This window comes from Carcharodon carcharias, chromosome 14 (genome assembly GCF_017639515.1).
Source record: "Carcharodon carcharias isolate sCarCar2 chromosome 14, sCarCar2.pri, whole genome shotgun sequence".
Taxonomy (NCBI): Eukaryota; Metazoa; Chordata; class Chondrichthyes; order Lamniformes; family Lamnidae; genus Carcharodon; species Carcharodon carcharias.
This window is the reverse complement of record NC_054480.1, coordinates 143,979,600-143,992,929: the sequence shown is the minus strand read 5'-3', so window position 1 is coordinate 143,992,929 and position 13,330 is coordinate 143,979,600. Positions and strand designations below refer to the sequence as shown.

The window sequence follows — 13,330 nt, the reverse complement described above, 5'->3', positions numbered from 1 at the left end:
CTCTGAGATTGAGAGTTGTGAAATTGAATTCTATAAATCAAACAGCTATTCTAATGTCAGGGGAAAAAATACCATGAAAGCTGTCTGGTTGTGGCAACAGCCCAAATTATTTAATCCTGTCCTTCAAGGGCAGGATCCTACCAGCCTAGCAAGCAATAGCAGGGGCATCCAAGGATGGGCAATAGATGTAGCTTTGCAGGTATCTCCCACAATCTGAGAGCAAATATCTTACTACTGTGTTGGCATTAATAATATGATGATATAGTTGGTAGTTTTTCGTTGTACTAGTTGATTTTCAGTGAGAAATGAAATCAAGTGAAGAAAATTCTTGTCATGTGGATGGCATTCAGTTGAAAAATGTGATTTTTTTTGCAGCCAGAAGCACCAAGGAATGAAGTGGCTTCTGAACCAGAAGAGACATTAAAAGACAAGGATAAGGAAGAGGATGCAGTAAGTTCCCACTCTACAGAGACTGATTTGGCAACTGGCTGTTTTAAAAAAAAAAAAAGTTTAAGCACAAAATTTCCATGAGGGAATCCTACATTTTCATTCTACTCATTCAAGTTTGAATACTTGCTGCATAAGTTAAATACTTCATCCAATTCATCAAACTTGGTTAACAGCCACCCTGGGAGTCTTTTGATAACGTTGCGGTTTGTCATTCTGTCCTCAAAGGTTGTTTAAGTAAAAATTATTGTTTTTCACACACGAGGTTACGTTTTGTTATCAGGTTTTGTTCCTTTTGAAAATCATTTCTTGGAAATGGTTGTTGCTGAAGGTGTAAGCTCTTCATTATTAAATAACTTGAAGTATTAAAACACAATTAGAAATTAGTGCGTGTGCAATATTAAATTCAACATAACACTTGCGTTGCTGTGACGTTTTTCAAAAAATGCTAAATATTATGAAATGTGAGTGATTAATTATTGGAGAATTTGTGAATAAGTACATGTTTGCCATGAATGTATGGCATCCTAGCTTTATTGTAGAAGATCAAGGGGGCGAATTCATTGATAACCAATGTTCCCTCTAATGTACCTTCGCTGTGTACAGGCCCATTATTTGCACTGCTTTAGTCCCTCATAAGGTTGTTGCGTGTGCACATCTTAAATGGACTATTGTTTGTTCCCTATCCAGCATGTTCCTGATTGCTTTGTGGCCATGCAACAATGCAGTTTAGGGGGTAAGCTGGTCATAAACCATCCATGTTTTGGTAATTAAACAAGCACAAACAACTTGTGATGCTTTTCCTTCACAAGCACAAGGTGCTTTATGGAGGCTTGACCAGAAAATTAAAGCTGAAATCAAAGAAGATAATAGCATTGACCAAAGGTTTAGTTTAGAATGGTGATATAGTTCTAAGCCAGACTTTGCAAGTAGATTATGGCTTGTACAATAATCATGAACCTTATCATTACGGGTGGGACCTAAATTAAGATTTTTTGATTGCTGTGCCACTACTGCTTTAGAAATCATCAAAGCACAAGAAGAAGAAACATAAGAAAGATAAGACAAAAGAAGAAAAGAAATCAAAGAAAAAGAAACACCACAGTGACGAAGAGGCTCAGGAATCTGTTCAGAATGGTGGCTTGGACGAAGAGCCCTTACCGGTATGTGAATTTGTACACAAACAGGTTCTGAGGTTCAGGATGATGGTGATCCCTTTACATAAGAGGTATCAGAATACATATGATTGAATCAGTATTGTGGATATTCATGTTATGTTTTTGTTATTCCCATGCTGTGAAGTCTTGCGATACTCATTTCTGTAAGGAAATGAGTAATTAGGAAACAGTTCTTAAAATATTTAAATTTGCAGGCCATAATGAATAACAGTTGAATTGTCGAGCAAGTACCCTTCAGGGTCATAAGCTAATTTTTAAGTTATTTTTAGGCCTACCCCTCTTTCCTGCTTATTGTGTCTGTTTGAAACAAATGCACTTTTGTGTGCGCGCACGCGCGCACACACACACACACACTTGAGGAGTTGGGAGTAATAACTCATTCTCTTGCATTCTTTACTTGCCATTAAGTCTGGCCTACTAATGATTTTTCAACCTATTTAATGCCTGACTTGAGCCACAAAATATGTATATGTGGGACGTGTGAAAGAATATACAATAGCCTGTTTAAATCTAGCAAACCTAACCCAAAAAAAAAGAGAAACCATCTTTATCATTTTAAGTCACACTTCTGTTATTGTTACATCATATTCCCACGCAGCTTGTAGCTCACCAATCTTATTCATCACACTTGGTTCATTTATTCTAAACTTATCTTTGTGTTCATCATAGTTCTTCTTCTTAGTCTGTTCCATCTAATTTGGTACTACTTCCCTCTCTTACTATCCAACACACTCACTTTATGCACTTTATTCCACTCTTCTACTTCTATATGCTAGTGCCGACCTCCTTACCAATTTAGTTCTGGTGAACCATTATTAAAATCTTCCCACTGAAGTCTAATTTGTAAGGTGTACAGCAACCAGATTTCAAACATATATGGCTTAGTTGAATATTTTGTTCTGAGTATGCTTTGAAATTTGGCAATTGTATATAATTCCCAGAAATAGTAATTTTTTAAAAAAGAAAATACTGCAGATGTTGGAAATCTGAAATAAAAACAAAATGCTGGAAACTTAGCAGGTCAGGAAGCATCTGTGCCAAGAGAGTTATTGTTTCAAATCGATGACTTGTTGCCAGAACTAGAAAAAAGTTTGAGATGTAACAGATTTTAAACAAGAATGGGAATTGAGGGAGGAGAAGAATAACAAAAGGGAAGGTATGGAGTGGAAGGCAGGAGGGTTTAAATGACAAAAGGGATAATGATGCAAGGCAAAAGGAGTTGATATAGGACGAGGAGAGAAACAAAAGATAGATCTAGAGGAGGCCTAAACAGATAGAATCAGTACTGACAAAAGCTGTACAAGTAACTGGATCTCTATACTTGGAAACGTGTAGATGTAAGGTGATTAAATTGAGATGTATAAAATAGTGGAGGGTCTAGATTGTGCTGATGTAATCCTGTTATTTCAACAGAGGTCAAGCTTTTGAGTTATGTAAAGCAGAAGTAGGTTGGATGTTAGGCAGTTCTTAGAATAGTGCACCAGTGAAATAGGTTGCCAGCTTGTGCCAGGAATTATGGTTTACTGTGTTCCTTCAAGTGAGACCTGGGACTCACTTGTGGGGGGGCTAGATATCCTGTAATGTAAAGGAGAGTCATTGTGAACTCCTGGACTTCAATTACCTAAGGCAAGTGGAGCGGAATTTTGCTGTTTCTGTCCTCCGCCCAATCCCATTGCTCCCAAATTGGCGTGTGTTTTCACCCCCCACCCCCCATCCTGGAGATTGCAGAACTGAACATTTCAATTGTGTTGGACAGGCCGGATGGACTAATGGGTCTTTACCTGCCTGTCATTTTGTATTTTTGTAAGTTCCATTGATGTTTTTAATATTTTGCAGCCGATGTCCAACTACTGCCTCCTAGCAGAAAATTCTTATGTTAAGATGGTGAGTACAATAATACTTCAGTCTATATTGTTTTACAAGCTGCATTTTATATGAAGCATTTTACATATTTTGAAATAGCTCTAGCATAATATTTCTTTTTTTTCCTACATTATTTCATCCCTCATACCTGTTTGCGTTTCCTGCAGGTGACATAACTACATAGTTTAGGCTGTGGCTTGTTCTGCACATCTGTGGTCAGATTTCATTCAATTGCAACTAGCAGATTACTTTTTTAAATGCACATGATCCTATTATAATCTTTCAGAGTATAACACACGCAAAGGATTGTGATGCACTGTAATACAAACTGGCCCAATAGTTTAGAGTTACACAGGTGATTATAGCTAGGTCGTATATGACCATCTATTTGCAAACAATGTGCAATTGATTTTTGTACCACCCCAGAATTATTATTATAGAGGCATATAAATCAACAATGCCAAACATACATGAAAGATTCCTAAAGCTAGAGAGCATCATGTCTAGATGTACTTGTATGTCTCTTTATATAGTGCACATTGAGAAGGAGCCATAGCAGAGAAAAAGGTTGCTTCATAGATTTGCGCCCTTTTGATTGGAGTACAAGAATGTCAGGCAAAGGATTTGTTCCTCAACTGCATAGCAAGACAAAACAGGCCCTTAGTCATTCACTTCTGATTTATTTTCCCTTGAACCACAGCATGTTTTGTCAGTCACCAACTGTCCAAGATGTTTGTTCAGGGAAATTATTAATGATTTTGAAAGGGAGCTTTGTATACTCTTAGCTTGATAGATAAATTCACATTTATTGGTTCATTTTTGTGTATTTTTTTTAAAAGTGCTGACAGCTACCTGTAGTGCCAGTTGTGCCTATAGGTGGTGCTGTGATGGCCCTTTTCAGCATTAAATGCCTGCCCTATAATGTCAGGAGTGTTTGGTTTTGGCAGTGAAGCTTGCTTCATAGCTCCATAACAAAGAACAGCATTTTCAAGAGTGCTGTGCTTTATGCAGTCTTGCTTCAATCAAGTCTGTTCCAGTGGGGCTGACCAGTTTAAAAAGAGCTCTTTTTGCTAATGTGCCAGATCAGAAAACCCCTGTACTCTTTACCTGAGAAAGCAAGGTCCAAACTTATTACTGGAATTTTAAATGTGTCGTATTCATCATCACTCTCAGCCCTTACTGCCCCAGACGCAAAAACTCCCGTTGATGCAAAGTTCTGACTAACAGAACCTCAAATTTTACCAGCATTCATAGGCAAGCTAGACACTTCTGCCACCCACCCACTACATGCACCACCAAACACCCCTGGGGCATGTAGAAAACTCAACTCCAAAGGACAAGTTCACACGCCTAATTAGAATAGCAAATTATTCTTACCCATTGATTGGGAAGTTCAGTAATTTCCTTTTCCCACCCTACCCACAGCAGCACAAAGTCATCCCTCTGGTAATTCAATAAGCCTAATGCAAATTCCCCACACTTAATCACCATGTAATACTGAGTTGGAGAGTTGAATGAAGCTTATGCAAGGTTTCCAACATAAATCTGAAAGAGGTTCAAAGGCTGACAACTCTCCTTTGCCACCTACACCCGGCCCAACCACCTGTCGAGAAACTACATGCTTAGCAATGACTATTCTAAGAATGTTTGCTGTTGCTGCTTTTCTCTGTCCTGCCCTGTCTTAATTTCTTTCTCTTTCCTCTTCCACTGTTCTTCCCCGCACTGTTCCTCCTTGAACCACATACTCTACTTGGCCTTTATTCTCCATGTGCAATACCATGGGAGATTGACTGTTGTACTAAGTATATTGAATGTTTTTGTAACAAAATGATTATTTAAGTTTATCTTTTTTGAACTATTTACTAGATGTATGATATTCAAGGAAATCTTCAGGATGGAAGTCAAGTTGTTGTATCAGTTATCTTTGAAAATCAAAGTAGTGGTTACCTGAAATCAATGGAGTTCAATGTTTTAGACTCTCTCAACACTAAATTGGTTCGACCAGAAGGGTCCTCTATACACGATGGTATATCAGTTCCTTTCCAGCTTCCACCAGGTGAGACATTTCATTGACATGGTGTGATCAGTAATTTTAGTTGCTTCTAGGATTATACTTGGAGATAACTCCTAACTATTTGAGCAGTGCTCCAGAAGTTGGTTTTAAACTTCTTCTTGTACAACAAGTTATAAGCCTGAAGAATGAACACAATGATATACAACTTAAAAAAAAAAACTGCAGTTGCCAGAAATCAGAGATAAAAACAAAAAGTTGACGACAAGCCAGCCTAGCCAGCATCAGTGAAAGAGAAAGGGCTGCTTAATGTTTTGGGTCATTAGCTTAATGGATTTTGACTGTCCTGTGCATTTCTCCCATTTTCTGGTTTCATTTCACAATATCCCAACAGAGTTGTGGCCTGTCACCATTTAGTATTGTTTTCTTCTCTGAAATATCAGTGAAGGAGTCTATACACAGGAGAAAAGGGGTAGCATTTCTTACGACCGCTAACAGTGGAATTATGTGCAGGCTGGAAGGTTGCAACACAGCCATTTTTTTCTTCTTTGTTCATAGGATGTGGGTGGCATTTATTTCCCATCCCTAGTTTTCCTTGAGGCAGTGGTGGTGAACCACTGTCTTGAACTGCTCTAGTCTGTGTGGTGTAAGGGAGCTGTTAAGGGGTTCCAGGATTTTGACCAAATGACGGTGAAGGAACAGCGATATATTTCCAATTTGATGGGGAACTTGCAGGATTCTTGGGGTGTGGTGAAATTCCGAAATCATTTGAGCATTGTACATTTCTTTGTCCATCAATTCACGGCTAATGAATTATGTTTAACTGCCATGTTTCTTAGAAAACTGACCTGCTGAATTGCATTTTATTTCTCTAGAAGTTTCCAATGAAGCTCGGTTTGTGTTTACTGTGGAAAGCATAGTCATGCCACAGAAGCTGAAAGGAACCCTTACATTTATAGTAAAAGTAAGTTCAAGCATTGGCTAGGTTTTCTGTTTATGTATTTTCCTTGCATTGTATTCAGCCTTTCATAATCCTATTTTTTTTCCCCAGACAGATGATGGATCTTCTCATGAAAAACTTGATTTTAAGTTGCACTTCACTTGCACTTCGTACATGATCACGACGCCTTGTTATAGGTTTGTTTTCAAGTTCTTCTGTTTTACTAGGAAAGTTCTGCTTTATGAAAACATCAGCAGATCCCAAAACACTTCAAATAAAAAATGATACTTCATTACATGATCATGAAGTCATTGAAATAAGAATAGAAAAGTCAGCTGTATGGTCAGGCTTGCAGTACTTTGCATTACACGCTAACCTGATTTTTAAAATATATTCATTCATGGGATGTAGGCTTTGCTGACTAGCACGGCATCTATTGCCCATCCTAATTGTCCTTGAGAAGGTGGTGGTGAGTTGCCGCCTTAACTGTTGCAGTCCATCTGGTATAGGTACACCCATAGTGTTATTAGGGATGGAGTTCCAGGATTTTGACCCAGCAGTAGTGAAGGAACAGTGATATATTTCCAAGACAGGATGGTGGTGGTGTTCCTATGCGTCTGCTGCCCTTGTTCTTCTAGATGCTAGTGGTTATGGGTTTGGGATTGTTCGATGGTCTTGGGTAGATGTGCATCTATTCTGTTCTCAGTTATTTGCAACAGTGTATTTAAACAATTGAATATGCATACTTCATCTTTAAATCCTCTGGTGGACAGCATGATGATACTTCAGCTTTACTGGTAAATGAATGAAGCAGCCAGTGGTTTTTTGTTCTTGTAGAAAGCTATGCGTTTGAAGTCCACAATCCTTCATTTGGGACATGTGGTTCTTCCTCATTTCTATCTTTTCAGTTTTAATCCCTGGCATTTGTATCTGGAATAATAGCTCAACATTGTAATGCTATTGGCTTGGGGTGTCTGCAGCAATAGAATAGCTCCAACATTTATTGTACGGAGCCACCTCAGTGTTTGAGAGATGTTGCAAGTTTTTTTTAAAATATATTGGACAACACTGATTAATTTTGCAGGAATTGAAAGGTCTTGCTAAAAGTCTGTTAATTAAAAACTGAAGAAACAGGGTCATGCAATGCCAACCTCGATCAGGATCTCCTGTTTTAGTCCTGGAGTAATACTTTTGACATGACATTAATATGACTAATAATATAAACCTGCTTTTACCTCCTTTCTGAAACCTATAAACAGGACTGCCCTGGTTGTCCCATCATTTCAGCATTTTCCTGCCCCACTGAACTAACTTCCTATCTTCACTCTTTTTCCTCTCCTTGTCCAGTCTTTTCCCACCTATACCTGTGACTCTTCTGTCATTTCAACAATTTGCAGTTTCCCAGCCCTATCAGTCTCTTCTTTACTATGGACTTCCAATCTCTCTACCAGCCCTGACCAGGATAGCCTGAGGGCTTTCCACTTCTTCCTTGAACAGAGGCTCATCAAGTCCCCATCCTCCACCACTTTCTGTCTGCCTGGCTGAACTTGTTCTCTCATTGAGCAATTTCTCCTTTGTCTTGATTCACTTCCTCCAAATAAAAGCAAGTAGCTTTGGATACCAGTGTGGGTCCTAGTTATGCCTGTATTTTTATGGGATATGTAGAACATTGCTTGTTCCAGTCCCACTCAAGCACCCTCCTCAACTTTTTTTCTGGTACGTTAATGACTATTGCTACTGTTTCCTGCTCTCGCCCAGAACTGGAAACTACTTCAACTTGCTTCCAATTTTCATCCTTTTCTCACCCTTACATGGTCCAACTCTAAAACTTCCCTTCCTCAACTTTTTTACCTCCATTTCTAAGCATAAGCTGTCTACTAATGTTCATAAGCCCACCAACTCCCACAGCTACTTTGACTACACTTCCTCAAATGCTGCCTCCTGTAAGGACTCCATTCCATTTTCCCAGTTTCTCTTGTCACATGTTCTGATGATGCAACCTTCCACAACAGTGCTTCTGATATGCCTTCCTTTTCCTTCAGTTGAGAATTTCACCCCCCCCTCCCCCCCAATGTGGTTGACAGGGTCCTCAACTGTATCTGACCCATTTCCTGCACTCAGCCTTTCCTTCCCTCCCCAAACACCTGTAGGGTCCCCCTTGTCCTCACTTTCCACCCTACCAGCCTCCATATTCAAATGATCATCCTCCACCATTTTTGTTGCCACCTAGCATGATGCCATCACCAAATACATTTTCCCCCCCTCCTGTCAGCATTCTGAAGGGACGGTTGCCTCCATGATACCATGGTCCATCCCTCAATCACCCCCAATACCTCACCCCCTTCCCCTGCAAGCACAGGGAATGTAACACCTGCTATTTCACCTTTTCTCTCTTCCCATCCAGGCCCCAAACACACTTTCCAGATGAAACAGCAATTTACTTGTGCTTCTTTCCATTCAGTATACTGTATTTACTGCTCACAATGCTGTTTCCTCTACATTGGGGAAACCAAACACAGATTGGGTGACCGCTTTGTGTACCATCTCCACACAGTCTGCCGCTATGACCCCAAGCATCCAGTTGCTTGTCATTTTAATTCACCACCTTGCACTCATGCCCACTGTTGCCTTCAGCCTACTGTTGTGTTCCAGTGAAGCTGAATGCAGGCTCTAGGAACAGCACCTCATCTTCCATATAGGCACTTTACATCCTCTGGGCTCAACATTGCGTTCAACAATTTCCGACAATGAACTCTGTCCCCATTTTGACTTTTTTTTTGCAATGTGCCGGTTTTAATCTTGTTTTTCATGTTCTTGCTTTTGGACAGAGTTCCTATTCTGCCATTCGCATTCACTCTGGATGAATGCTTTGTTTCTTTATTGCAACCATTGCCGCTCTCTTTACTTTCTTTGTCATCTAATCTCTCCTGCCCTCTCCCCTATCCCACATCTTTCCTTTTCTTTTTCTTCCCCCTCCCACCTTTCAACTGCTTAAAACCATCACATTTCCATTTTCCTTCAGTTCTGTCGATTCAAGATGTTAACTCTGTTTTTCTCTCCATAGGTGCTACCATACCTGCTGAGTATTTCCAGCACTTTGTTTCTATTTAATACAAATCACGTAACTTGCTGAACTTAAGTCCAGTAAAAGCAGATGTGATGTATACTAACTGGGGTATGCAAGCCAATGCAGCATTATAATTTAATGGTTATGATACTGGGCATGCACCCTCTGACAAGTTATAACTTCAATAAATTTGTTAATTTGTGGACAGACAAGTGAAGAAAGTTGCATGAAAGCTTTTTTATAAACCTAACAGGTTCACTAAAATCCTTATGGAAGGGAGCCTGATGACTCTTTTCTGGCCTGGCCTAAATGTGACTCCAGTTGTGCTGGCCTAAATAGCCAAGTGGTTATGGTACTGGGCTTGGAACCCCAAGATCAAGAGTTCAAATCTCACAATGACAAACTATGAAACAATGTTAACTTCATCTGAATAGGAACAGATGGAAATGTGTTTGTACTCGAAAGAGTTACATATTTAACTCTTCCTAGCCAATTAATTGGCTTGCAGGCTTCTCGGTTGTTAACTATTACTTCTTGAAAATGACCACTATCTTGAGGGGAAAAAAGGATGGGGGTGATAAACATGGCCTTGCCAGCTACTGAGAAAACAGCTGTAACTGTTTCATGTTTATGTTCTTCTGGTGCATGGCAAGAATTCACTGGCTACAAATGTATGGGATAGGTAATGGCAAATTGATAAGTACAGGTAAACTTTTTAAAGAAAAGTTTTCTCCCACTGAGGCTAGTTTTGGGGAATTTTATTCATTCTCTGTGTAAACTCAAGTTGTGTTGCTTTTTGATGTATTGACATTCTCTGCCTTACAGATTTAGCCCTTTCTTCCTTTTACTCTAATGAAGTAAATGAAATTTGCTCAATTTCATTTCTAAATGCTTCCTCTTTATTTTTGCAGTGACGCATTTGCAAAATTGCTAGAATCTGGTGAACTAAAGATGTGTTCAATAAAAGTAGATGGAATAAGCATTTCTTTCCAGCTTCTTCTGGCAAAGATTTGCTTTCATCACCACTTCTCAGGTACTCCTTTCTATACACACACAATTGTTTTGCTGTATTCACACTGATTCCTTTGAATGTTGATGGCCTGTATACAGCTGACATTGTACTTTAAGTGTTGGTTGCAAATAGACTGGAGATCACAGCTCTACTAAGTGCCAGTTGATCAATTCAGAGCCATTGTGGAACGCTCAAAGCCCATAGAAAATGTACTTGGTCTTTCACATGTGAGCGTTATAGCGGAAGCTGAAAGTAATAAGTATAATAGTGGCTGAATGCAATTTTCTGCCATCAGCTTGTTTCATGTAGACAAAATGTTCTGGAATACCAATGGCACCAGCTGTTTTTTGTCCACCGCAAAGTATCCTTACTGGCAATTTGTCTTCAACAATGCATGTTTACTTGACACATTCAATTTCCTACGTATGTAATGTTTGTACGTACTTCTTCCAAACTCTGGCTCCCTCTGAAACTGGCTGAATCCAGCACATCTTTTGTGTAGTATGCTTGACACTAGCACTAATTTTCCGTGATGCATTCCCAACATAACCTGGCGCTTACCACGTAGAAATGCATCATCAGAGTTAACCTCACACTAAGCAATTGTAACCGTCACAGTAGCGTTCCCTGTACATTGAATTAAGGATTGTTAGCTCCTGTTTGCCTGAGACTGATGCACTGCATATCTGTGAAATTGAGGGGTCATTCTTGCCAAAATAGGAGCGAGAAGCTGCTGTGCCAGTTTGAATGATAGTGATGCATTTACAATCAGCAATGTGCATGAATTACTAATATGCATTAAATATATCCAGGATGCATGAGACCAGTATTATGTTCAATCCATTCAATTTATATGATGTGTGCGCTCCATTTGCATTAGTTACCCTGACATTTTTGTTTTTTAAAACAAAACAATGGACCAGTTTTTAAGTTCTCATTGACTTTAAAGGCTGCCTCAAAATTCTGATTAGAACATGCTTCATTCTGGCACAGGTTACACAAATCAGACCTGAAGTAGGTTATTACTTTTGGGCTGAGTACAAAATTAACTCATCTTCTGAACCTGACTCCCAAATGCACGTATGTTAAGAGATCCATCATTCAGTGAAAGGGATAACAGGCCTTCTGCTGGAACTTGACTTCAGCACTCAAGCTTTGGCCATTCCATCTGTGCTTCTCAGCCTACACAGTGTTAAACTAATGCTTTTGTCAATTATCAGCATATCGAATAAGGGGGTTCCTAGAAAATGCATGTGCTAATATCAACATATGCTAATTTGACAAAGGTATTGTAGGAAAAGAGACCAATTGGAGTAGATCATATGTCTTCAGACAACCAAAAAGCCTGTAGCAAAATATTTTATTTTCCTGGTTGGTGCCCTCTTATCTACTAATGCAGAGAGTCTCCTGAAGAATGCAGCATTTTGATTGAAGCTCTATTTGTGAAAGTTTAGATTATTATGTGAAAATAGCCGTTTCTCTCCTAGTCCCAATCTAGGAATATTCATTCCCGAGTGCTTTCTCAGCACCTTGTGCTTTGTTAGAAAACTCTGCAAAATAGTTTCTTAACATTTATAGATCTTTTACTTTAAACTTTTAGTACTGTCCATATCTTGTAAGCCTTTTTAAAATAAGTGCAGCGATTGAAACTACATTTTAAAAAATGTAAAATTTTGCTTCTGTAGAAAATGTCATGTTAGTGATTTTGAAATTATACATTGTGACAGTGTGTTCTTTCTATCCTCTCAGTTGTGGAACGAATTAATTCATGTGCATCTATGTATAGCCGTTCTATCCAGGGTCATCACATGTGTCTTTTGGTGAAAATGGTGAGTTTAAGAATATAAGTAGAATGTTGCGATGTATCCTTGTCAGAATCCTTTACTTGTGTATTATCCTGGACCTCCCATCAGCTTCTGAAAGCCAGGACGTGACTCCCATCAATAGAATTTGGTCAAGTATTGTAAGTTGACTTGTCTGATCAGACTATTAATATTAAGACCTGGAAATGGTTGAAGTTGTCTGTACATCCTTTTTGTGTGCTTCATTTATCTCACGCACTTCTTGTTTGGTTGACTGCTGTAGAATGCAGCATTATCTTCATTGCTTCTTTGAAAGGGAGGAATCTGAAGATTTATTCTGGTTCTAAAGTTGCTACAGAGTAAAATCTTAGCTAACATTTCTTCAGAAACCCTGTAGCACTATATATAACTGTTAATGCTTTAAAATGGGCTGGTTTGTTTTAGGATCAAGAGGACAGTGTAAACTGAGTAGAATTAATACATTCAGTCACCAAATTGATTTGAAAATTTTCAGTTGCCTGGAAATGACAGTTTTAAGGGTGCTCAGTGTATGTTTATGGAAGTCTGGAGTACCCAATTCAAATCCTAACTTTGAAGTTTGTGTAATACTTTGTAAGTATTCTTCCGTATGTTCCATTGCAATTGATCTGTATGTTCATTCTGCTATTGGCAGATATCACCATCTTGCCCATGACTGGAATCTGTAAGAGACTAGCAGCACGTTGGGCCTCGTATTCATGAGAGCTATCCTGTAAATGTAGGCAGTGAGCTTGCCAGTAAAAGGCTTTATTATGAGAGCAAGGATCAATGTTCCACTATGCCCACTATTATGTAATTTTTCTGATATTCTCCCCTCTTCTGAATCATGCTGGCATAAAGTTCCAAAAATGTCAGCAGCCCAATTGGATATCATTATAAGACACAACAGTTGAATTTTACGAATTTCGATCACTAAAGACATTACAGCTGAAAAAATACATCAATCAGTAGTGCTGGGGCTGGCTGTAGTA

The 13,330-nt window shown here is 39.0% G+C and overlaps 1 protein-coding gene across 4 annotated transcripts in view; it reads left to right on the top strand.

The window, feature by feature from the left end:
* ap3d1 (adaptor related protein complex 3 subunit delta 1) overlaps positions 1–13,330 on the top strand; it is a 96,599-nt gene that overhangs the window by 82,129 nt on the left and 1,140 nt on the right. For all 4 annotated transcript variants that reach the window (XM_041204684.1, XM_041204683.1, XM_041204685.1 and 1 more), the window contains 8 exons: positions 376–450; positions 1,470–1,610; positions 3,462–3,509; positions 5,355–5,544; positions 6,375–6,463; positions 6,551–6,636; positions 10,418–10,539; positions 12,268–12,347. In XM_041204684.1, coding sequence (XP_041060618.1) covers positions 376–450; positions 1,470–1,610; positions 3,462–3,509; positions 5,355–5,544; positions 6,375–6,463; positions 6,551–6,636; positions 10,418–10,539; positions 12,268–12,347 — 831 coding nt within the window. The remainder of the gene's footprint in view (positions 1–375; positions 451–1,469; positions 1,611–3,461; positions 3,510–5,354; positions 5,545–6,374; positions 6,464–6,550; positions 6,637–10,417; positions 10,540–12,267; positions 12,348–13,330) is intronic.